The sequence below is a fragment of the Talpa europaea genome, assembly GCF_964194135.1.
Source record: "Talpa europaea genome assembly, chromosome: 1".
Taxonomy (NCBI): Eukaryota; Metazoa; Chordata; class Mammalia; order Eulipotyphla; family Talpidae; genus Talpa; species Talpa europaea.
In genome coordinates this window covers 75,292,011-75,319,445 of record NC_140073.1, presented here as the reverse complement: position 1 = coordinate 75,319,445, position 27,435 = coordinate 75,292,011, and the positions used below count along the sequence as shown (strand labels likewise).

The window sequence follows — 27,435 nt, the reverse complement described above, 5'->3', positions numbered from 1 at the left end:
TTGCCTTAAATTTGGTGCATATATATATATATATATATATATATACACATACCACTTTTCAGAAGCATATTAACAGGACTGACTGTGAATTTTGATTTAGAAAGAGCCTCTCAGCACAGCCAGGTTTTCATCTGTCCTTGCCTTTCCAACATAAGTTTGTCACTGTCTTCTTAAACAAGTGGTTGCTTTTTAATTTAAGTGATTCTGTTGCAAGTACCCCCACCTTTCCATAGTCAGGGCCATTAAAGCATCAATATATATAATATCTTGATCAATCAGGATTATAACAATATCAAATATATGACAGCATTCCCTGGAAATATGTTTAAAATGCAAATATTATGCCCCACCTCTCATAACTAATGAATGAGAATATGCATTTTAACAATTCCAAGTAATTAAATGAATTTTCAAGTTGAGAATAGAATCTTCTGCTCCTATGGAAGGCACTTTTTGAAGTTCTTGGAGATAATCAGATTGAGACACAAGTGAAACTGAAACTCCCCCCCAAAAAAACACCATAATATCAATTTATATTATTTAAATGTGACTCACAATGTTTGGTGAATTAGAATAAACAGTTATTCTCTCAAGGTAGTCAGGTTATGTAAACAACCAAATCATTGAAAGGTTTCTTGGCCACTGAGGGATTAAAATACCCAGTGGATGTTTAACTACGGGAATAATTTTGTCTTATGGGAAATAGTTGAACTCTCTTGATGGTAACAGCTACTTTCATGTCCATGAGAGAAAACTGGACACATTTCACCGGGAAACCACCCTCTTGGGATAGAAATTCCCATGTTTTGTGCATGACTCATCCTATTCCTTAATACTTCTGAAGGGGAGCAGAAAATGATAATGCAGAATATGCTTCTTGGGTTTGAGGATTATTTTGAGCTGAATAATTTAAGAAAAGCAGACACAGAAGAAGCATTGAAAATGGAGTGAAAGTTAACCTTTCTCAAGAGACATTTACATTTATAAAGGAGATTATCTTTTATGTCTCCCTTTCTTAGCAGGAAGAAAGACTCTGACTCACAAAAAATAAAAATAAAAAAATAAAAAAAAACCTTAGCAAAGACAAGACAGGAGGGAAAATCTGACTGACAAAAACAACGCTTTTTACCTTTGTTTTCCTGGTAACCTCTCATAACTGTACTCTCCGATTTCCCAACATATTTCTTTTATCTTTAGCTAAAGATGCTATTTAAGGGGCTGGTTAAGACCATATCAGGAATTTACTTGGTTCCTTGTGTATCTCCCATAGTATGTTTGATATACATGTCGTTAAATTTCCCGTTGACTTTTCTCTTTTTAATATGCTTTTATTACAGGGTGTCACAGTCAGGAAGTCAGAGGTGGAAGAAAATTCTTTTTCTTCCCTCTCTTCTTTCTTTAGAATTTTTAATATTTTTAAGCCTATAACTTTCAGATTTTGCTGACCTAAGACTACTTCCATATCACTCAAAGAGACTGAGCAAAGATAATCTGTGGTGGTTTAATTCTATAAAGGTAATTTCATTTCTCTCAATTAATTGTTGGAGAAGCTTCCCTCATGCTCATGGCAGTAGCTAACTATTGCAGAACATGATTGACATATGTAGGGACAAAAAACAGTTTTCCCTCTACCATTTTGTGCTTTTGTCTGAGACCCTTGTAATAAAACACAGATGATCAAGAGAAAAACCAAAAAGAGTTTATTGACATGTATACCACATTCACAGTAGAAAATGAGCAGTTCTCTGAGGTGACTTAGAATTCAGACTTAATGCCATCTTAATAGGAAAATGAAGAGAGGAAGTAAGCCATTTAGGAAGGGTAGATTATTTTTAGAAGGATTGTTTGGTCCTTGAAAACAACAGATGGGAGATATAATAGTTTGTGACAGAGTTTGTCTGGGTGAGGAATTGACCTTTAGTCTCCTTTTCTGTGATAATACTAGTGTGCAGAAGGAGGGGAACCCCAGGACTCCCATACTTGCATGCCCTAAATGGTTCTGCCACCCACCGCATAAGACAAAGTATACTCTTAGTGTGAAAGAACTTTAATAGGATAATGTGCATAGAGAGAGAGAGAGAAAAGATAATAATTTCCAATAAAACACCCAAAGTTACCCATCCCCAGCCAAACAGTGTTGGCCCAAGGTAGGGCAGCTGAGACGCAAAAACTTGCCGTGAGTCTAAGGTACCTTTCTGGTCAGGAACCATAGGACAGGGGTAGAAGGGGTCAGGCAAGTTTGGGATGAAAAGGAACAAAAATCAGAGTATAAATCAAGGTAACAGCTGCTATTGTCAGCTTCCCCACAGGCTCCTCACACACTTCTCTTCCAAGTATCTCTGCATGTCTTGACTCTCTACGTGTCTCCTTCCAATGTTCCGCAAGTGAAGTCCATGGTGAAGGTCCAAGGCTGGGACGCAAGCAGGACTTCTTTGCAAGTCTGCCTTATGTGCCTCCTTTAAGCCTTTTTCTATGTCTCCTCTCCACTCAGCTCCACCCTTAATTAGTTGGAGCAGAGAACCTGAAAAATCTCCCCTTTTAATGGAGATTAGACTGTTAAAATAATCGTCAAACTTTCTTGGGAATGAAACTCCGGGGGGGGGGTGACTTATGACAATTGAGTTCCTTTTGGAGGATCTGTCTTTAGAAAGAGAAGGGGAATCAGAGAAAACTTCTCCCTGTATTTGCAGGTTTACAAGAGCCCGTAGCTCAAATAATCACTATACCTAAGTGGCACATTTTCAGATGATGTATTCTGACATTCTTCACACATCTCAACCACTTCAATAATGTCCAAGTACATTTTGGTCCTTCAAATATAAATTTTTAAATGATGCTCTCAAAGAAACATAACCAAAATTCTGTAGTTCTCATCTCAACTAAGAATATCAGATCCCTATAGCACCAAAACTTACTAGAATCATCTGAAAATCTTTCAGAAGTAGATCATGAACCCATTGCATCAAAATTTCTGGGACTAAGACCTTGTTAACCTTTTTACAATACCTCCCATGCTATTCTGATGTCAAATAAGATGAAGAACATTGCCAAGAGCACAATTAAAATTAATTTCTCAGATGGATAGATAACTCAGTAGGTTATTTCTTTAGCCTAGTATAACATAACAACTGTTAAAATCTCCTCTGGCACTTTTCTAGTCAGACTATAGGTGACAAAAGGTAACTGGACACCTTGATTTATTTTTAAAGTATTTGTAATTGAATTAGTTAAAAAAAATTACAAGAAGATATTTAAAAATTAAATATAAATAATAACCTAACTCTGGTTACTAGCAACATCATTAATTGTATCCCATTTCCTTCTAGTAAGGTTTGTGTGGAATTTAAATCAAAATCTGTATTTGTGATGAAATACGTACATATGTGTGTATATGTATATACTTATATATATATATGTACATATTCTTTTTATCAGCAAATAAAAGAATGTTCAAATGCTCTGTTTCCCTAACTTCAAATTATTTGAAGAAGCTTCTAGATGTATAGTGTGAAATCAAAATACTTAACACAATGACACATGGTAATATAATTAACTTTGTATTGTATCTAAGATTATTAAAACGTTCTCTTATACAAAAATTGAAATAACTTTTCAAAAATTTCATGTGGAAATTGATTAGTGAATTCTTTTCTCAAGCCCGGAACATTATAGTGCATATATAATATATAGTATTATAGTCATTAATTATGTATTATACACACAGTGATGACAAACCAGAAATATCTCCAGGAATGACTGTCATGACTTTTTTTATTTTGCCAGGGTTATGGTGGCTATGTTGCATCAATGATATTAAAATCAGATGAAAAGTTTTTTAAATGTGGAACAGTTATTGCACCCATTACAGACTTGAAACTATATGGTGAGTACTTCTTCCAGGTTGACCTCTTACAACATATTGATTTGTAGAAAAGAAAATCCCAGTGCAGAGAAGCTCAACTGAACTCTTTCATCATGTATTATCAGAGATATTTGCAGCTGTTTGTCATCTCCCTGAATCAATCAGTTTTATTGGAGCATGACAATGAAGTGTGAAATGTAGAAATTAAATAATGAAATATGCTAGTCAAATGATTTTTATTTTATTCTCAAACTTCTGTTTTCTTGCACACAGCCTCAGCTTTCTCTGAAAGATACCTTGGTATACCATCTAAAGAAGAAAGCACATACCAGGTAACCAACTTAAAAATAGTGAAAGGAGCTATGGATTTTTCTTCAAAAATTTTAGGAAAAGGGCAAATACAGATGTGTGCATATATATATATATATATATATATATATATATACACACACACACACACATATGTGTTTATATACTTACACATGTACACACATATATAAATAAATGTTTATGTTTTCCTTTATAGGCATCCAGTGTGCTACATAATATTCATGGCTTAAAAGAAGAAAATATATTAATAATTCATGGAACTGCCGACAGTGAGTATAATATTTGTTGCTACTGATTGATAGGGTCTGTGCTTGAACAAAGGGGTACATCTAAAGACTTGCGTCCACGGAATCCTGTAATCCTGAAGAAGAGACCAGAGGGCAGTGGCACAAAGTATATGACACATGTTAGGGATGGGATTAGGAATAAAGGAGACAATTATCCTCAATAGCTGCGCTATCCAATGAAACTTTTTGGAATAGCGGAAATATTTTATATCTGTACCACACATGGTTCTTAGACCCTTGAAATATATTTAATATGACTGAGGACTGATTTTTTATTTTACTATTTTATTTAAATTAATTTAAGTGTAACCATGTAGCTAGTGAGTACCACTATGGTGTTATCCAGCATGCCTCAAATGGAAACTAATCTGGAAAACTGCAGGATACCAAAATGGTACAGGCACTGCATTGACATTCTGATGATACCTGACATTAAAACAAAAACTTTTAAAAAATACTTTTTTATATCACCTCTCATTTTCTCATTACTTCAAACATTGAAGATTGATGTGAATGATATTTCTAGTAGTAAATAACATCATTTTACAACCACTGTAAGCATTTAGGGCTCAAAGAATTCATATTTTTTTATTATTCTATGTTATACTTTACAACAGAGGGCTGAGTATTTATAGCCCCATTCACAGATGAGAAAAATCAATTTCAAGGAGAAAACTGATTTATCCAAGGCTACCTGGCAAGTGAGCAGAAAGTCAAAGCATTGAATCAATATTTCTTAAGTCTTGACTAGTTTTTGTTGCTCCACCCTGCCCTACCTCAGTTTTTTTTAATCTCATTTTACAAAGAGTACCCTTAAAAAGTTCAAATATCAAAGATTATACCAGCTCTAATTTAACTTTCAAGCATGTAAGGCCATTGTTAAATTAGAGCTCAGATCAATACTGACATATAGTTAAACAAGTTGGTGGGGAAGGAATACATTTTTCTTTGGTAGATTTCAAGATAATTTATGTCTATACCCTCCTGCAGGGAGGCAAAGCTTAACTCTCCTCCCATCTCTCCCCTTCTAAAGTGGGTTGCACTAAGTCATTTGCTTCAAGAGCCCTGTATGAAAAAAGGGAGAAAGTGTAATTTACAACAGAGAAAGCTGACAAACAACACCTCAGCCAGGTGATCAGGGTTAACATCAATAGTGACAAGTCACACTGATATTACGCACCTTGGCATGATTTTCCAAAAACAGCATTCTGTCTTTATCATCTTGTTCCCAAAACCCATAACCCTGGTCTAACGATCAGAAAAACATCAGATAATCCCAAAGGTGGAACATGCATCACATGTCTGACAGGGGCCCCTTAGAACTGGCAAAGTCATCAAAAACAAAGAACAAAGAGGTTATGGATATATGTTTCCTAGATTCCTTTAGGCTGTGACACAGAGCAAAGTCCATACCGCCACGAAACTAGCCCTGGTGCAAGAGCAGAGTCATCACAGGACAGGCACTTAGGGAGTTCCTTCCCCTCATTACCTAACATTAGTTGAAAGGAAGACAACTGAGACTACAACCCAAAAGGCATTATGCTTCCAGAAAAATCTCCAATAAATATATTGCAAGCAACAGTAGTAGCTGTTGGATTGGGCTTCAAAGGAAAGGATGGAGAAATTCAACCAGTTTATGTAGAAATTGGAAATGAGGTTGGCAGGTACCTGCATACAGAGAGCGAAGTAGTTCTCTACAAAGATCATTTTTTATTTTGAGGAGGTGATGACATTGAAAAGTATGCAGATTGAAATAAGCCACTTGTGAAGTGTCATTACTGAACAACTATTGAAGTTGTCCATTCTGCTGTTTTCAGAAATCTTCCATCATGTAAATAATTATGATGTCTCTCTTTCATAATAAAATGATATTTAAAGATGAAATAAAGGTTATTGACTTGCAACAAATGTGTAATACTACTGCAAGATGTTGACTATAGGGAAAACTAGGAAAGATACATGTAGAAATGCTTTGTAATATCTTTGCAGTTTTTCTGAAAATTTGTTATAAAGTTTTAAAAAGCAGGTGATACCATACCAACCTTGGGTGAAACATGATAAAGAATAGCAGAGACCCTTTGAAAGACATTAGAATTTTGTTCTAAGGTATTAGGATCCCAAACATTAATATTAATGGCAAATAACAAGTATTGAGTAGTGACTGTCAACAAGTGTGCCAAAAGCTTTTAATATGTTATCTGTTTTTCATAAAAATAATGTATAGTAGGTATTATTTTGCTTTTAATTTAACAGACTGAAAAGATAAATATTATGGTTTTCACATAACTTGCCAAAAATTATATAACCACCAATTTGTTGAAAGAGAATTTGAATCTGACATCATGGCTCTTATTCTGAAGCCTCATTTATGGGATTATATTATATTCAAAGCTAAATTATTTAAAATAAGTCTTCACCCTCAAATATAATATTGCTAATTGAATTTCTCTGTCAATACATTGCAGTTAGTAAGGTAAATTCTGTTGCTCCTATTTGACTCAGTCATGGACCTAGTGCTTCACCTGCCTGATAAAATATGAGCAGATTTTCAGCTCAGGTGACATCAAAGGAATATATTTACATGCTGGTGTGCACACACATACACACACACACACACCCCGGCCTAGTGCATTATTATAAATATAGTGACACCAGTCAACTGTATTTAATACTAACTCTGTTAATGTTATCATCAAAAATTACAGCTAATCAGTTTACTCAGCCAATAAGACCTTTGACACCTCTATTTAGTTTTAGGAAAGGGACAAATGCAGAGAAATGATGAAATCACTTTACAGTGTAGTCCTACACTATACAAAATGCGCTATATAAGAAATTATTTTTCCTCAGTCATTGCTCCGATTTATTAGAATTTCTAGTAGGTGACATTTACAGAGCAATTTGTAAAATTATTGGAGATGATACAACAATTTTCCATTTAAGTACAATAGAAAGATGTTGAAAAATACCTTGGGTATATTTTCAAAAGTTTCAAATGGTAACTTAGAATTAAATTTTGAAATGTTTGTATTAATTTAAAAGTAGTTTTTTTTTAATTGCAGTAACACTGTTTTATAAAATTAAATAAGGTTCACCTATATAGTTCCATATTTGACATCTGTGTATATTACACTTGATCAACACCAGAAGTATAATTCCATGCACCATCATAAAATTGACCTCCTTTACTCGTTTTACTTACCACCCCACTTTCTTCTTCTACCCCTCTGGTAAGCACCATTCTGTTGTCACAATCAGAGTTTGTTTCTGTTACGTTTTGTTTGTTTTATTTCTTTATCATCCATGAGTCAAAAGCACATGGCATTTGTTTTTTCCTCTGACTTATTTCTTCACATAATTTTCTCAAAGTTCGCCTATGTTGTTACAAATGACAATGCATAATATGTCTGATTGTTCTGTAGTCTTCATTGTGTGTATATATCACATCTTATTTACCCATTCCTCTGCTGATGAGAACTAAGTTTGTTTTCACATCTTGGCCATGTAAATAATGCTGCACTGCACATGGGGTGCATAGATCCTTTTGTATTAATGGCATCAATTATTATCTGCTATGTAGTGAGGTTGATTAGAATTAAGTACAATTAGAGCAATAGATAAGTTTGAACTATTGACAAGACTACCACAGCTTTACAAAAGTAGTTTTAAATGTAGCCTAAAAATTATTTACAGAAATTTGAAGATGTATATAGTATAGGAATGAATAACCCAGCCGTTATATGAGCAAAGTACTATACAGTGATTTTCCCAGGTCTTCATTGCTATTTAAGGCCAATGCTGCTATTCAGCTCTGGTTTTCTGTGCTGCTTATTTCAGATTTTTGAGACTTAGTTTCAGGCAGAAGAAAACTAGAAGGAAACTGGAGTAACCAGTATGATCCACATTAAATATTTAGCCCTTGAAAAATGAGATGTGTTATATTCTCTCAAAATGGAATATTCTTTTCTAATTAAATATAAAATAGAATGCCAGTATTTGACACTGGGCTCTGGTAATCTTCAGAAAGGAATAGAAAGCTGCATTCCTGTATTACTAATCAGACAGGCATTTTCTATGTTAAAATTGTGATCATGGTATGAAATATGTGAGCAATTAGATATAATGAATAGTAGTCAGTAAAGTAAATGCCATCCTGTACAATAAGTAAGATTTGGTAGTAGCTCCTATTTCCATTTCTTTTTTTTTTTTCTTTTTTCAAATTGAGGCTAACATTGGTTTACTGCACTGTATATGATTTAGGGGAATAGGTCATACCTATTCATCACCCAAACACCCACAGTCTTTTACCAAAGTATATAGGCCCCCCTTTTTTCTCACCCTGCCCACCCTCCCTCTCTAGTAGCCTCAATTGCAGTCATATCTATAGGATTTGGTTTTTAGTTTAATTTTGTCAGTTCCTTTGTTTTGTTTCTCTACATTTCACATAAGTAAAATCATCTGGTATTTGTCTTTCTCCTTTCAGTTTATTTCTTTATATTATGACAATTGAAGTTTTATTAACTTTGTATCTACTGACTTCCTACTTAAAACCAGGTATCAGTCCTTTAAGTGTGTAGTGTATGTTAAATAAAATAATCCCTCTGATAAAGGCTAATATGAATAGTCTCTGATCCTAAAATGTATTTCCTTCAAATATCATAATTTAATTTCTTGCAGCAAAAGTTCATTTCCAGCATTCAGCAGAATTAATCAAACACCTAATAAAAGCTGGCGTGAATTATACTATGCAGGTAAGTCACCTTTTTCAGAATTGCTTTCCTACACTGGTTTTTCATTGGGAATATAGATAGAACACAATTTCTGCACTAGTCTATCCCCCACACAACTAATGCTTACTTTACTGTTTTGTTTTGTTTTGTTTTTTTTTTTAGTTACCAAGATTTTAGGTTCCTTTTTTTTTTTTTTTACAATTATACCAAGAACATGGATCAACTCAGGCTTTACAAGTGAATCCCATGCACTGTTTCAAAAACATCTCCTCAGGCTTTTAGTCCTATCACTGATAATGAATTATTTTTAAAGTTCCTATTTCATTTCTTGTCCTTTTCTCTTTCTGTCCCTTCTTATCACTCTGATTGTAAAAAGTAGAATAAAATGTGTTTTGAGGAAATACATTTTCCTCAAAAAATTTTTAGAAAAGGAGAACATAACATCACTTACTTTTAGTATTCAGCCATGTCTGATAAATATTTATCGATACTTACTTTCCTGTGGTCCCCATGTCACAAGGGGCCAACAGGATGCACTTTATACCATCACAGAACTTTCGGACTGAGGGAAGAGTCATAGAAGAGAAACACGTCATTTTAATTGCTCAGTGTTTTGAAGAATCCATAGGAACTCTGCATATCTAAAATACTAGGGCCAGTATTAGATGATGAAATATGAAATGTAGAGATAAGCAGAGGGTGGCTCTTTCTGTGAACAATGTGAAGTCTGAAATTTTGCTTAGAGGTCAGACAGAGCACCATTTAAAACCTTTCCCTCTAAGAACTGATCTGAAAATATTTATTTTTGTATTTTAGATAAATCACTAATCATTTATATTGGAAAGCATATTGCCAGTGTAAAAATGGTACCAAATAAGTTTAAACAAATAAGGATGTTTTAGTCAAGACTATTATAATATGTGAGACTGAACTTAAGTCTGTTGAAATAAAGAGCTGGAATGGTTTATAATGGCCAAGGTGCAGGGAATCATAGGTTACCTGTGTTTGGTAATTGGTCTTACCAAAAAAAAAAGGAAACTTTCTTGTATCTTTATGCAGAAGGCAATTTTACAATTCCTATCTCTTTATAGAGACTGGGAGATAGGGGTGCTGTCTCCTTCAGTGTTCACAATCAGAGGAATGGTACCCAAGTCCATGGGAAAAACATTTCCTGAGTTGTAAAACTGGCAAGAGTCTGTAAGAAGATTTACATACATCATAAAGGGGCAGAAAAAATAATTTACATTTGCAAATTTTCTAAAGTAAATGCTCAGAGCTTGTAGTTAGGAAGAAACTGTCTAAAGTTTAGTCAAGCAGAGGGAATAGGAATGTCCTTGTGGTCAAGATAAACATGGAAATCTCCTGTTTTTTCAGTCAACACATCTCATTTAAATAAAAAAAGTGCTTTGTCTCAAATATTGAATATGATTATAATGGGAAAGACAAATTTGGCATGAAGAACTCCGAGTTGAATTGGATGAGCTTTCGGTTAGCTATTATTTTCTTACTTCCTGTGTAATTGGGGTAAAAAGAATGCATCCTGAGAGTCAAGTACTCCTTTAGTAACTTAAAATCTCCTGACCTCTCTATCTTAGGTCTACCCAGATGAAGGTTACAACGTATCTGAGAAGAGCAAGTACCATCTCTACAGCACAATCCTCAGATTCTTCAGTGATTGTTTAAAGGAAGACATACCGGTGTTACCACAGGAACCAGAAGAAGATGAATAATGGACCCTATTTATATAGAACTGAAGGGGATATTGAGGCTCAATGAAACCGAACCAAGAGACTGTAATATTGTAGATGCTCCAGAATTTCGAGGGCAGCTTAAGGAGATGACATTGGAACAGCACACTCAGAGACAATGAACTAGAATTTGAATACAGAAGTCCAAATCTACTGCGATGCCTAGGGTGCAGAACCTGTTTCTTTGTGTAAGGAAGGTCAAGGGTTGGTTTCCTGGCAGAAATTAGTTTTGCATTAAAGTAGAAGTAGTGCATGTTTTCTTCTGTTATCTCCCTATTTGTTCTGTAACTAGTTGCTTTCATTTTAATTTAAATGGCCACCATCATCTTTGCATATAATGCACAACTTATCAGTACTACAATCCCTGATCTTTGATGGCTGAGCTGCAATCTAACACTTTACTGTACCTTTACAATAAGTGCAATTCCTCATTGTCTTATTATGCTTAAGAAGTATTCAGTTAATAAAAACAGAGTATTTTATGTAATTTGTTTATAAAAAGACATTATTAATGGGTCATGTAGAAATATGGATTTCAGCACCTTCCAAAGTCCAGCCAGTTATCAGTAGACACAGTATCTTTAAATCAACACACAAGTGTATGGCTCACAATAGATATACACAAGTGTGCATATACAATCAATAAATCTATCTTACATGTTACTCATGCTACAAAAGTTAAAATTTTAATGAATTAGAAGAGAAACTCTTTTGCAGGCTATAATGGATGCTTTGTTTAATGAGCCAAATGTGAAGAAACATTTTTTTTCCAATTCAAATTCTAGCTATTGCTTTCCTACAATGATTGGGTTGTGTTTGGTATTGTTTTTAGTGGTTAATAGTTTTCTAGTTGCAATTTAATTTTTTGAATATGATACCTTGTCACATGTAAATTAGATACTTAAATATTAAATTATAGTTTCTGATAAAGAAATTTTGTTAACAATGCAATGCCACTGAGTGCTATTTTGCTCTTTTGGTGGAAAAGGCTTTTTTAAGAACACTTGATCCCTTAACTTCTACCCCTCAATGCATCTCATTTTCATTGTCAAAGTGAAGAACTGGTTTATTTCACTTGCTAGTTCCTGTTTAGTATTCCGTGCCTGCCCAATTCATTTGTTACTGATTAATTTAAATTATTCTGGTGAGAATTAGAAATGAAATTTTTTTAATTCATTGGCCAAAAAGTTCACAAACAGCAGTGTTTGCTATTTAATTTGAGTTGAAGTCACTCCATGCATTAAATTCTAAATTCCTGTGCTGTGTTGACTTGCAGTAGTGAGTGAGCTAACTTGAACTGCATAAAGTCAAATTTAAGTCATGAGAATATTGACTTTGGTGACTAAAGATGAAGAGTATCTTCTCACTATACTTGAGGGACCTTCCAGAAGATGTCTCAAGATCTGTAACCAAGCTTAGAAGTTCTGATAAATGTAGGCAGTAAACTGTGTTTTGTGGTTTTGAAAAATTTCTTAGGGCAGACGGGATTATCATGACTTCAGAACACCAGGAGGAAACTTAAAAATTCATGAAACTACTTACTAGCCCCCTTTTTGTCAAAGGATCAATCCAAAAATCTGGGAATTTGGAAACATATGAGTCATTTTGGGGGGTAATCTACTTTTCTACTGGATGATTTGGAATTGTTCCTTCACTGCTCCATTGGATTCAATTTAAAATGAGAAAGGCTTTCTTTTCTGAAAGACAAATTTCAGGTCTTTTTCAAAAATAGCAAACACATTAAAAATAAGTTGTAATGTTTAAAAGGAAAGTTTGCCTATTTTATTAAGATGAAAATTTCTTTTTAGGTTGATTTGAAGTCCAACTGAAGCTTTTTAATCAATATTTTAAATTTCAATGACTAGAGTTTTTTATGATGCAAATATTATGTTGTCTGAAAGATGTGGTTTTATTGAATGTTTATTTAAGTAACATTTAAAAAGTATTTACCTTTACTGTTCATCATCTCTCTTGTTTTATTATTATTATCATCAGTGTTTATGGATTTTTCAATTAATTTAATACAGTTTCTAATATGAAAGACATTTGTCTGGAACCCACTTTCACCTTAAGGTTAAAAGAGTTCTCAAATTAAGACTATTGCTTAGTAGAAGGGTGGAGAAATTTCTTCTCTGTGGTTCTTCGTGTTTTAATATTTGGACCATTGTAGATAAAAGTAGTGCTCACCAACACAGACACCTATTTTTAAAGGATTATGTAGCTGGATTGCCTCCTTTATACTTGTACCCTTAACCACAGACACACTACTTCATATGTATTTATGCATTCTAAGAGTTTCCTAGGACTCCATTTGCAAGCTTTCCAAGTGTTATTTTCTCCTTAAAGTGAAAAAAAAAAAAAAAGATAAACTAAAATTCTACAGTAAAAGAGGTAAGAAGTATAAAATCATTCATAGAGATAAACATGTAAATTTTTGAAGTTATTTCGAGAGGGAAAGTGTTTTTTCACTTCAATTGCCTTCATTGAGGTCTTTAACTCAAAACATAGGGACTAAAGAGATGGCTGATCTGTTTTAGTTTCCTAGAGAACTAAGGGAAGAGGATGCTTTACAAGACTTGATCTCAATTCACCATGAGTATGTGGCGGTTTTTGGTTTGGGTTTTTTTTTTTTTGTATTTTTTGCACAGAAATCAACATTAAGGTTCTTGCATATGCTATTGTAGATCTACTGGTATGGGTCAACTTACACATTGGTTTTTACTAAACAGAGAATCATTTAAACACATTGTCCTCAAATGGTGAATTTTGAAATACAGGTACCTGGAACTGAATTGCTTTCAAATCTCAAGGGTCCCTTAAGGCACATGACTCCTATAAAGAATCACATATGAATTACCTCTTTCATCCTTCCTCACATGCCTGGACCATCTTCACATGCTGCAACAACCAGCATTACATAAATAAAACCTGACACCTCAGCCCTGCTCTGTAGCTTCCAATTTCTGTCTTGACTGTGTGCTACAATGAACAGACTTATCATCTATATACTATTATGAGGATGTGTTAATGGCTCCACTGAAAACAGGAAGAGTGACTAACTGCTCACTTCCTTTCCCTCACATTTCACATGGTCCTTGGAAGGAAGGGCCCATGGTCTCAATTGCATCCAATTTCCATCTTCCCCATTTCACTGTTCACAGTTTCCTACTCCTGTACCTTAGAATCACTTCCCAAAACAAACTAAATACACCAGTTGTTGACTCAGGTTCTACTTTCTAGCCAAAACCCACAAGAGCTTAACACTGACTATTGTAGATAGAAATAAAATGAGAATAAATGAGTTGTTTCTTTTCAGGTTTGAAAATGCTTGTCTTCCTAAAGTGTCAAGTGTGTGCTAAGTGTTCTATGTTCATTATCAGATTGCATCTTTCCACATACATTCAAATACTATTCTGACTTCCATTCTACAGATGAGAAAATTGAGTCATAAAGAAGAATCCAACTTGTCCAAATTTTTGTACTTATGAGTAAATAACCTAAAACTCATCTCCAGATCACTTAGAAGCCTATGCTCTCAGCCACTGTACTCTATGGTAATTATTTAGCCCATGTATCTGAGAAAGGATTTGGAATATCTAAAAATAGACTTTCAGATATTTTTAAGAATGATTTTATAGCAATACTTCTCAAAGTGATAATCCAGTCCATCAATGTAGCCATGTTTAAAGTTACATGGCTTCCCTAATGTCAAGAGAATATATAATGTTAAAATAGGTTTTCTTTTTCTGTTGAAGATCTATATGAGTTCCATGACTTCTGACTATGGAAACCATTATCCAGAAAAACTCATGCATATATGACTGCGTATAAATTCCCTTGGTCTAGCATTATGTGAAAGGCATTCCAAATCATTCCAAGAGACATTCAAAGCATCGTGTTGATTAAAGCATGTTAAGATTGTAAACATGAAAACAAAAAATTCACCATCTTCCAAAACTGCAAATCCAAAGGCACATTGCAACATTTAGAGTCACAGCTAGCATCCACAATCCTGTGTGCAATTTGACTTAGGAAAATTGCACTGACTCACTTTTCTACTACAAATTCACAATAGAATTTGTTTACCAGTGAGCAGATCTATGAACACTTCTATTCCATTTTGTGATATTTCAGCAATTTTGGGGAGGAGAGTCTGTGAATTCACAAACCCTTTCTCTCATCAAAGACAAGGCAGACAGGAATTAAAAAAGAAACAAGTCATAGCAAAGTACAATTTTGATCATCTTTATTTTAGACTTCCAATTAAGTTAAAAATAGTCTAATACAAGCATCACTGACTTTTGATACAGCAGCTTTGTTACAAGAGATGGCTCTGTTGATTACTGCAGAACTTCCTTTCCTATCAGACTAGCACCATTTTAACTAAATAATCTTTAACATGAGTGAAAGTACAGAATTCCACACTTAATATTATAGAAAAGGAACTCACATTTTATGAATTATTTTATTTTATATAATTCTTACATCATTTTTCATTTTTGCATAATGTCTGCATTTTCATTTTGGATATTCCACATATAATTCCCACCCCCTTTTTCTGACCCTAATCCCTCTTCTCCTCTCCCCACTCCCCTTTTAGTGTGTCTGGTCTGTAGTTGCTTGTTGATTTTTGATTTTGATTTTCACTTTATTGCAATAAGTCTTTTTCCTGGTCCCTTATTTAGGTTTTCTAAATTCCTACTATGAGTGAGACCATCCGGTATTTTTCTTTCTCTTTCTGGCTTATTTTGCTGAGCATGATCCCTTCCAACTCCATCCATGTTAGGGTAAATTGCATGAGTTTATCTTTTTTGATTGCTAAGTAATATTCCGTTGTGTATATATACCACATCTTCTTGATCTAGTCATCCATTTTTGGGCATTTGGGTTGTTTCCATAGCTTGGAACTCACATTTTTTAACACCTATACTTTTTACAGCTTACACTTAACTAATTCTGAGAGACAAGATTGTATTATTTTCTTTTTTTTCTTTTTTTTTTAAATAGAGGCATGTTTATTTATTTATTTGTTTGTTTTATTTTTTTTTGTTTGTTTGTTTATACATGCACTGGGTACAGTCAGAAGCGCGGGAGGGTGAGAGAGAGCCAGAGCGGGGAGCAGAGCAGGCAGAAGGACTGAAGTACACTGCTGAGGGGAGCAGCGGGCGGCAGGAGAGGTCTGCGCACCATGTGGGACCCTCCTCCGGCGGCCGGGGAGCAGCCAGGGATTGAACCGGCGCCGCAGAGGCCGCGGGCAGCTTCGCAACCCAGCGCTCAACCGCTGGGCCACCGGGGAGGCCCAAGATTGTATTATTTTCTAATGAAGAAATCAAGATTCAGAAAGGTTAAACAATTTCCAACAGGGTCACATATGCATTTGAATGAACCAGGATTCAAACCATGAACCTCAGGACCTCTGATGTGATAATCTTATATTCCTTTGTTAACTGGTAGATTTAACTTTCAAGTCCTTTGAAGTAACAGCTTGAAGTAACTGTATGCAACTTCAAAGTGGCTTAAATACTGACACAATATGTGGACACTGAACAACACCTGAAAGTTTCTTAGGAATGCAGACTCTTAGGAAAAAAATGGCCCTCCTAAGTAAGAATCTGAGTGTTAGCAAGATACCTGAGTGTTTTGTATGCACAATAAAATTTGAGAAGTACCAGCTTAAATGACAATTTTTTTAAAGATTTATTTTTTTATTTGTACAAGAACCGGGGTACAGTCAGAAGTGCAGGAGGGTGAGAGAATTCATCAGAGCCAGAGCAGGGAGAAGAACAAGCAGAAGGACCAAAGTACACTGCTGAGGGGAGCAGTGGGCGGCTGAAGAGGTCTGTGCTCCATGTGGGACCCTCGCCCAGCAGCCGGGATCAAACTGGTGCTGCAGAGGCTGTGGGCAGCTTTGCAAGGCAGCACTCAACCTCTGCGCAACCGGGGAGGCCCTTAAATGACAATTTTTATCTACTCACATCTCATGAAAGCTAAAGTTGGGTCTCTAGGGGAAGCTGAATAGATCAATGAGGGAATCAAATCTCAGTCTCTTCCCATCTTTCCACTTCTCCAGCTTCAGTCTGTTATTTGTCTACATCATTCTCTTCAAGACAAGTGTGGCTTTCCCAAGCCAATGTATACTTTTACAGTAATGTCCAAGGACAGATAAGCAAGGGATGACATTTTTTTTTATTGGGGAAAGAAATTTTTCTACAGAAATTTCAAAAAGAATTCTTCTCAAGTCCCTTTGTTCAGCCATTGGTTGCTAGTCTTGACCAAAGTTATAAAGGAGGTTGGTAAGTGACAAATATGAAATTACAATTTTCTTAGGCTACAAAAAGAATGGTAGGAAAATGGATGTATGACACTGAAGAAAGAGATAAACCATACCCAGGACTTGGGGATAGGATCCTTAATGTTTATATTTTAGTTATAAGCCTAGCTCAAGACATTGATCAATGAAGGGTTGGGTGTTCGCATATGAAGGTGTCTCACTTTTCCTCCCAGAAGATAGTAAACATCTGTTCTACCCTCTGTTCCTAAGAGTTAGTACCCTCTTTCCTAGCAGACATCTTCTCTCTTCACCTCTGCTCTTCATCATTGACACATTTTCTAGTGCAGGCAGGCAGTTCTGAAATTTGATTGCTGTGCTAGCCGTCCCACTTTGCAGGTTTTATTTGCTCTAACACGATTTATGATGCCTTGATTATCTCCGTATGGCCTGAATTGCTAGTCACACCATTAATTCTCCTGATTGATGGATTACGTAAGGCATATTCCAATGGGATAAGAAAAAAGCCTGACAAGAAACACAGGTAAAGCAGCTTTCCCATTCATATGCACTTTTAATGGGTGTAATTCTCATTACACTCCAACTCTCTATCCCTTTAGGACACCATGTGTGACTTTTAATGATCTGTATGGTGTAATTGGATTTTGAGCCTTTGGGGAGAACAAATTATACATTCTCTTGCCCAGATAAATGGAAGTTTTCAACCTCAAAGTTGGCTTCAAATCATGCAGTAACTCAAAGATATATTTGTGCTTACCATGTGCCAGGTATTGAGCTGTTTGATATGACATTAGGAAGCTCTTTTTTTAATTGCTTAATCTAATTAGCATGCCTAATGTATAAATGGATATTTTAGTTCAAATGTTATAGCTGAGTCATCATTTACTAAAATGTATCATGTTTTGATTTTTATTGAGTCATTTATAATGCTCCCCTTATTGCATATGTTATTCCCTTGGACCCACTCCCTTTGAATAAATATACCATAATGAGTCTACAGTACTTGTTTTATCCAAGTCAGAATGGCTCCACAGTCTGCTGTCATTATGAAGAGCAGTTTGTATGAGGCTTCCTATCCCATTCTCAATTTTAGGGAAATTTCTAGTAAATTTCTGCCATTTTCTAACAATTATTTCTCAATCAAAGTCACCTATAGTGAGATTTGAAATTTATTTAGTTTTGCTTCATTTAGTTTTCTTATTTTGTGGTGCTTTCGCTTTATTTTAACAGAAGAAAAAATAGTCATCCTGTGTAAAGATAAATATTTCCATAGAATATAATAAAATATATAATAATATAATAAATAAAATATAATAAATAAATTAAATAACCTACTGCCACTAACCCACCTCCTGTCTTTGGGTCTCAGTTGAGTCCTTACTCAGCTTGGACCCAAAACCAGGTCTTATTCCCTTTGTATTTACTAACCTGCTTTCATTATGCTATTCTGTTTCATTCCCCATGGCCAGGAAAGCATGAGATTTGCATGTGTTTCTTTTGCCCTCAAGATGATAGTATTAGTGAAGGGAAATGAAAGGTTTGATATATGAAATTATACTTTTTTATCTTCATTTGAATTCTGTGCACTAATTGGATATTTTATCTATTTTTTATATTGATCCTAATATATCTCAATTATTTCCAGTTCTTCTCAAACACTAGTTCTCCTTAACTACTTTATTTCAGCACATACAACAACTTGTTCCTGTACATCTTTTAATATGTGTATTTTCTGTTTCTTTTTATTTTAGAATATGTTATTTTTTATGAGATAACATTAGTTTACAAAACTGTGTTTCAGAAGTACACTTGCACACTTTTTCAAATGTATATACCATGCCACATCCACCACTGACGTTCTGGTTACATCCATCAACATCCAGTTGACCCATCTCCCCATTCCTTTCCCCTACTCCTTTCCTCTGGTAACTACCATCCTGGGGAGGATCCTTGAGGGGATTATGCTGAGTGAAATAAGTCGGCAAGAGAAACAAGTCAAACATTGTAGCTTGCTATATGATTACTGTGCAATTTAGTCTATTTTTAATTTGCTAAGAAAATAAAAATATAATAATAATGAAGGCAGAAGAGGGGAAGGGGGAGAAGATGAGGAGAAAAAAGGCAATGCCAAGGATGCTGACGACAACTAACTGGTTGATCTGCACCAGAATCATTAATAAAGACTTATTTTAGACACTCATTAATAGACACTTATTTAACCTTTAAACAGATCATCATGAATTAAGTATTATCACAACCCCGATTTTTACCTGAGGAAAACATGTCAATAATTACCTGAAAGTCAATAATTATATATTTTTTAAAGATTTATTTATTTATTTATTTATACAAGCATTGGGTATAGTCAGAAGCTTGGGAGGGTGAGAGAATTCACCAGAGCCAGAGCGGGGAGCAGAGCAGGCAGAAGGACCGAAGTACACTGCTGAGGGGAGCAGCGGGTGGCAGGAGAGGTCTGCGCGCCATGTGGGACCCTCCTCCGGTGGCCGGGGAGCAGCTGGGGATCGAACCGGCGCTGCAGAGGCTGCAGGCAGCTTTGCAACCCAGTGCTCAACCACTGCGCCACCTCAGGGGAGGCCTGAAAGTCAATAATTATTCACAATAAGATAAACTAGTTATCTTAGTGATAGGAAAAAAAGTGAATTTCAGTATGATAAGGAATTGAGCTTATTTCTCACTCACATGGTGTCATGTATGGGCAAGTGAGAGCTATTTTACATTCATCTGCCATCTGGAACACGTGTCTCCATGATGTAACCTTATAAAAAGAAAATGTTGAAATAAACAAAAACAAAATAAACAATCCAGTCAAGAAATGGGCAGAAGAACTTAAAAGACATTTCTTCAAAGAGGAAGTGCAAATGGCCAACAGGCATATGAAACAATGTTCAACATCCCTTATCATCAGGGAAATGCAAATCAAAACCACACTGAGATAAGATGGCACCTATCAAAACAACAAGCAACAACAAATGTTGAGGAGGATGTGGTGAAAAAGGAACTCTCCTGCATTGGTGGTGGGAAGGCAAACTGGTCCAACCACTATGGAGAGCTGTCAAGAGGTTCCTCAACCTACTGAAAATGGAGCTACCATATGACCTGGCAATTCCACTACTAGGGATCTAGCCAAAGGACACAAAAACATTGATTCAAAAGAACACCTGTACCCCTATGTTTACTACAGCACTATTTACAATAGGTAAAACCTGGAAACAACACAAATGCCCAAAAATAGACGATTGGATCAAGAAGATGTGGTACATGTACACAATGGAATATTACTCAGCAATCAAAAGAGATAAACTGGGCCTCCCTGGTGGCGCAGGGGTTGAGATGCAACCTATGAAGCAGTCTGCAGACAGAGCAATGCAAATTCGATTCCTGGCCAGCCAGGGAGAAACCCACATGGCGGGACAGACCTCTCCTGTCTCAACCGCTGCTCCCCTCAGCAGTGTGCTTTGGTCCGTCTGCCTGTTCTGTTTCCCACTCTGTCTCTGGTGAATCCTCTCACCCCCCCCCCGCATCTCTGGCCTGTACCCCAGCTCTTGTATAAAAATAAATGAATCCTTTAAAAAAAAAAAAGAAATTAAAAAAAAAAGAGATAAACTCATGCCATTCACAGCAAAGTGGATGGAACTAGAAGGAATTATGCTCAGTGAAATAAGTCAGAAGGAGAAACAAAAATATTGGATGGTTTCATTTGTAGCAGGAATATAGGGGACCCAAATAAGACATCAGTGTAAAAAATTAATAACAGTACAAGACACAACAAAGCAAAAACAGACAATTATAAGTCAGAGACAACCTTCAGGGGAGGAGGAGGGAGAGGGATCAGAGGGACGTGGGGAGGAGCACAGGGGACTGAGGTGATGGGTGCACGGGTGCCTTGGGGAAGGAAAATCTATGGGGACTACACCTGAGGGGGTGGGGGGAAGCAAATATTGTTAAAAATGAACAATGATAGAAATAAAAAAATGATATAAATAAAAAAATAAAAAAAAAGATTACCAACAAAAAAGAAAATGTTGAAATAGATACACAATATCAGCTTTAAAATTGCCATCCCTGAAGTGACACCTGTCACATCTGCTTGTAATCTATTTTTCTGGACAACACTCAGCAACCCATCCAACCAATGAAGAGGCTGAAAAATGCAGAGCAACAAATTAAGTATTTTGGGAGCACTAGCTGTCACTGGCACAGTTCACCATTGTAGGACATCAGTTCTTTTATTTTTTTTTTTTTGAGGCTTCTCATTTTCTTTCTGTATTTATTTTTGTTATTGTTATTTATAGACTATTTCTTTGTGGAAATACCTAAAGTTCATAACAAAAGAAAAGAAATGTGGGACAACATTTGCAACACAGTGATGACTCCAAAGGTTTTGGATAAAACAAACAGGAAAGAATAAAAACTTTGTAACTCAGGAGCTATTTTTGGTTTCTGAGAGAAATAGGAAATTTTTAATTTTAAAACTCTCCCAAGCTTTCTACTGCTCGTGTCTTCTCCCATCAAGTATGTAAGTGCTTTAAGAGGCTATTGGTAGAGACTTTGTGTTCTCTTTAGACATCAAAACTTTTGATTGTTCTTTTGCTTTCCCTATACATGGGGTACAACTGGCTCCACCTTAAGAGTTACAACCCTAATCCTTTCAGTTTAAGGCCCAGGATTTCTGGGTGTTGTTCAACAGCCTTTATAGTAGGTTTATATAAGAAGCCTTTTGGTCTGAAGGCCTTTGAACTTGAAAGTAATTAGCTTTCTGTCCTCTAGGGAAATAAGATAACCAAGATAAATTGTCCCATTTGAAAGGGAGACAATAGGTAAGCCAGTTAGTCAAGTGGGGTGTAGATCATCTTTCCTAGTTTATCTCTTCTCTATGAACATTTGAGAACCCCATTATCATTCCTTAAGTTTTAAATAGTCAAACATTGTTTAATATAGACACACATATTTTTAACATTTAAAATAGTAAGTTTATTTACTTGTTTTCAGGCAGATGTAAAGTCAGAAACTAAACCCAAATTCTTTTCAGAACATGTTTTAAAAATCTGTACGTTTTGAGGAATAGGATATGAAAGCTTCATTCCCCTATCACTCAAAGCTTTGGCAGTTAATTTAATCTGTAGCAAAAGAAGACTAGACCCTTAAATCTGATCTTTACCTTCATCTTCTATTTAAAAGAGAGATTTCACTAGATCTTTTTAGTTGTGAGATTTATTTAATACTGTTACTTTCTATTCACGATCAACAAACAGTGACTTTTTGGACCCTGAAAAGACCTGGATATCTAAGCTCTGAGTTTCTTCTGAAATTTATTTTTAATTGGCTGTAATTCATATAACCATGCAATTTGCTCTTTTAAAAATTTATAATTTAATGGTTTTAATAGTTTAACAAAGGCTTGCAAAAATTACCAATATTCATTTCCAGAATATTTTTTCTATCCCAGAAGGAAACTTTATAAGCTTCTGCAGTCATTCTATCTGACCCTTTTCCCTAGATGCTGACAACTGTGAATCAATTTTCTTTCTCCCTGTGTTTGCTTACTCTGGACTTTTAATATGCCTGGAATCATAAAATCTGCGGACTTCAGTAATTGATTTCTTTCACTTCGCATAATGCTTGAAAAGTTGATGCATGTTTTAGCATGTATCATTTCTTCATTTTTATGGCAAAATAATATCCTATTATGTAGAGACATCATATTTTCTTTATCCTTTAGTTGGTAGACATCTGGGATTTTGCCACTTTGGGGGATGTTTGAATAATACTTTTACAAACATTTAAGCACCATCTTTTGTGCGGACATGCTTTCAGCTCCTGGTTGTGTTCTGAGGAGGGGAGATACATGGTCATATGATAACACTATGTTTAATTTTTGAAGGACTGCTACACTGTATTCCAGCATGGCTGCACTATCTTATACGCTACTGGCAATGTATGAGAGTTCTAATTTGCCACACCGTTCCAGTGCTTGATATTTCCTGTGTTTCCTTTACTACAGCCATTCTAGCTTGTGAGAAGAATCTTATGCTCTGGATTTGCATTTCCCTAATAGCTACTGGCATTGATCATTTTTTCATTTTTTTTCAGCCATTTGTCTATCTTTTTTAGAGAAATAGCCTATCAAACTATTTGACTCTACTTAATTGGGTATCTGTCTTCTGAAGAGTCATTTTATATTCTGCATATAATTTCTTTTCATATTTAGATTTATATCGTTTCATTTGTAGATCAAATATCTTGATTTGCAAATGATTTATCCCATTGTGTGAGTCCTCACTGAAGGCCAGTAAGATACCCAGCCTTTTCAAAGCTCACATTATGCTACCTCACTTTTGTGAAAGACCTGCATTACTTTTCACTAACTGAAAGAAATCCAATGAGATCATTGTGTTTATGACAAAGGAGAAAAGCAATAGTAAGGTAAGAGTCAGTGCTTGATTTGGCGTGGCCATAATTAAGGCAGTATTTGCCCCAATCAGCTAGAGTGGCACTGCCTAACTCCTCCCCCAGGAAACTAACTGTACTAAAGGCTGATTATATCACTGCTACTTACATGCTGGGATATCATTCCTACTTTTCCCTATGTGATCGCTATTTAATCTTTTGTGAGTTATTTGATATGATATGGCAAATTATTTTTCAAGTCTGGGAATATTCCAATTCTTTTCCATATAAATCAGTGCTAAGCAAGAAACCACCATGAAAGCAAAGAGATAAACTATTGACTGAGAGAAGATATTTGTACATCATATGTCCAACAAGTTTTTGATTTGAAAAAAATATGTAAAGCACTCATCCAACTTAGCAACAAAAAGCAAATGACCCAATCAAAAAATTGGGCAAACATTAGACACTTTTCCAAAGAGGACATACAGACAGCTCACAGGCACATAAAAAAATTGCTTAATATCATTTTGCATAAGGGAAATGCAAATCAAAACCACAATGAGGTATATATACATATGAGAATGGCCTAGGTCAAAGGGATTTGAAGGGGCCTCCCCGGTGGTGCAGCAGTTGAGCGCTGGGTTGCGAAGCTGCCCGCAGCCTCTGCAGCACCTGTTCGATCCCCAGCTGCTCCCTGTCCACCAGAGGAGGGTCCCACATGGGGCGCAGACTTCTGCTGCCTGCTGCTCCCCTCAGCAGTGTACTTCGGTCCTTCTGCCTGCTCTGCTCCCCGCTCTGGCTCTGGTGAATTCTCTCACCCTCCCGTACTTCTGACTGTACCCAGTGCTTGTATAAATAAATAAATAAATAAATCTTTAAAAAAAAAAGGATTTGAAACCAGTTTTGGTGAGGAAGTGGTAAAGGAAATGTGGTATATAAACTGTGGAATACTACTCAGTTATTTAAAAGGATGAAATTGTGCCCTTTGCAACAATATAAAAGGATCTTGAGGTGATTATGGTTGGTGAAATAAAAAAGAAAACAAAAGACTAATTAACTGATAATTTATCCGTTCGTGAAATATAAATAACCATAAGAAAAAAACTGGCAAAAAACAATCAAAAGAAAAACCTCAGACTGTGAAAAATGTAATGGCTATCAGGGGAATGAGAGGGAGGCAAAAGAATAGAGAACTAGAGGAGATAGGGGAGTAACACTGGAACTTTGATGGTGGCTGGATGAAGCCTGTTCAAATGTTGATGTGTGAAACTCACCTCACCCCTGCAAGTTTATAGATTCGTAAAAAAAAAAAAAATAAAAGGTTAATCAATACAATTTGATTTAAAAAAAAATCAATGGTAATTGCTTCTTTGCCTTACACTATTTTATTTAACAAAATGTTTCATAGGGATACTCCGCTTTAAGGATTCCTGTTTTGTCTCTGTGTTCTTACAAACCTCTTATGACACTTTATTAGATCAATCTATTCAATAGATACTCTAAAATTTTAAATTCTCTCTTCTAGCTTTGTCAGTGTAAAAATTGCTATAAATAAAAATTGTTGCCAACAAACATTTTACAATAGTGTATATAAGAAAGACAAAGCAAATGTCTCTGATTCTTATTACATTTAAAAATGTTAAGACATGATGAATTGATTTCCTATCATTCTCCAAATTTACTGAGGGCATTTTTAATTTTAAAAGCATCATGAATTTATTAATTTAAACGTATTTTGTAGGTTTTAATCCACTACAATTAGTATCTTACCCGATGCTTAATGTCTGCCTTTGTTACACACTTACTCCTTTTGTAAATTGGTTTCTGAGTTCATTTGGCATAACCCAAGAAATAGCTACTGTGCTTTGTGGTATGACAAAGTATTTGTGCTTTTTCTTTTGTATTTCTTGACCCAGATTTACAGCTCAGATTCTTTAGATGCCACGTGAAATGGCATGAAATTATAATTTATAATTTGAGCAATAGAAGTTCTCAGTGCTACAGGGTTCATATTGTTTCTAGTGGACATTGTTTTCAGTGGGCAGAAATAGAAAATCAATGTTTTCAAAATATTAAAATGTCATTAGATCAGTACTCACTTCAGTTCTTTTTATTATATTATTGATTGATTGATTGATTGAACTAGGGCATAGGCCAGAGGTGCAGGGAGTGGGAGGACTCACCAGACAAAGTGGGGAGCAGAACAGGGAGATTTACTGAAATGCACTGCAAAGGGGAGAAGTGGGTGATAAAGGAGAGGCCTGCTGCACCATTTGTGGGATATCTCCCTGTCCAGGGATAGAACTCAGACCCTCGCCATGGGCTGTTGCTGAGGTAATGCTGAGACGTAAGCTGTAGGTCACCAGGGAGGCCCACAGTTCAGTTCTTAATGAAACTAAATAGTTGTTCATTTATTTAAAGCCATAACTCAACATTATAGTCTTATGAAAATATATCAGCTTTACTACAAAGAATATGATAGTTGGATCATTTTATTTACTTAAGGTTTTTTTTGTTATTGTAATATTTGAAATATAGAGGCAAATTATTGTATTTATAAATCACTTGGAGAAAAGATATTTTACCGTGATATACTTTATAATCAATATAAAGTTAGAATTGTTTTCTCTGAAATTTTAAGCCCTGGTTATTACACTTAATTTTGTTTTACACAAATCTATAACATAGACATTTTTCAAAACTTATTGAAAAATAAATAAAAAACTAGATCCTATTCTTACTTCTACTTATTCCCTACTGCACATAGCTCTGAAAATATGCTTTCTGTATTCATTAAGTAGGATGATTTCACAAATTATGCCTACTGGTAACCACTTTTAGTTTCTTAAATAAATAGTGCTGTATTAAAACACATTTCTCCACCTAAATTTTTCACTCAAAAAGTAATCCTCGAGATCACTCCAGGATTATCTGGATATATTCCTCATGCATTATTACTGCATATTAAAATAATATAACATTAGTAATCTTTGCTCTTTGAGGCATCGTGGTAAATTTATCAATTAACTCTACAAGAAGTAACATCTTTATAAATGCCAATCTTTCCTGAATAGGAACACAGCCTGTTTTGGGTTGATGTTTTATTCAGAAGTGTTTCATCATTTATATCATGTGGATTTACAGGTCTCATTTTAACATAGTTATTTTTATTTTGGTTCTGATTTTGTTCTAGCAAATAGGTTCTTCTCATTGTTATAACTGAATACATGAAGGCTATTGATTTCTTTAATTCTTTTCTAGTACCATTGTTTTATTTTTTTAAAGATCTATTTATTCATGCATACAAGAACAGGCCAGAGGTGCGGGAGAGTGAGAGGATTCACCAGAGACAGAATGGAGAACAGAACAGGCAGACTGAAATACACTGCTGAGGGGAGCAGTGGGCAAGACAGGAGAGGTCTGCCACGCCATTGAGTATCTCGCTGGCCAGCAGGCATCGAACCTGCACAGAGGCTGTGGACAGCTTCACAGAGCTGCGCTCAACCACCTGCCATTTTTTTACATCTTTGTACCCTATCAATCGGACAGGCAAATATACAGTAACAAGAGCAAAACAGAAGTTAACGAAAATGTACATCATACATGCACCCGAGAGTACCCAGAGAGAAATAACTCTAACAGTTGATTAGAGTTACTTGGAATTATAGAACACTTTAACAAAGGTCTAATTTTTAAGAAATGTGACAAGACAAAGAAAAAGGATTTTGAGTTTCTGGGGACATCTAATTGAGGTAAGGAAAATAATACGGGAAAGCTA

General features: G+C 35.3%; 1 protein-coding gene across 5 annotated transcripts in view; it reads left to right on the top strand.

The window, feature by feature from the left end:
• Window positions 1–10,939, top strand: part of DPP10 (dipeptidyl peptidase like 10) — a gene marked incomplete at both ends in the record, with an annotated part of 1,271,390 nt that extends 1,260,451 nt beyond the window's left edge. For all 5 annotated transcript variants that reach the window (XM_084246025.1, XM_084246024.1, XM_084246023.1 and 2 more), the window contains 5 exons: window positions 3,784–3,883; window positions 4,136–4,194; window positions 4,389–4,461; window positions 9,157–9,230; window positions 10,805–10,939. In XM_084246025.1, coding sequence (XP_084102151.1) covers window positions 3,784–3,883; window positions 4,136–4,194; window positions 4,389–4,461; window positions 9,157–9,230; window positions 10,805–10,939 — 441 coding nt within the window. The remainder of the gene's footprint in view (window positions 1–3,783; window positions 3,884–4,135; window positions 4,195–4,388; window positions 4,462–9,156; window positions 9,231–10,804) is intronic.
• Window positions 10,940–27,435: the final 16,496 nt, after the last annotated feature.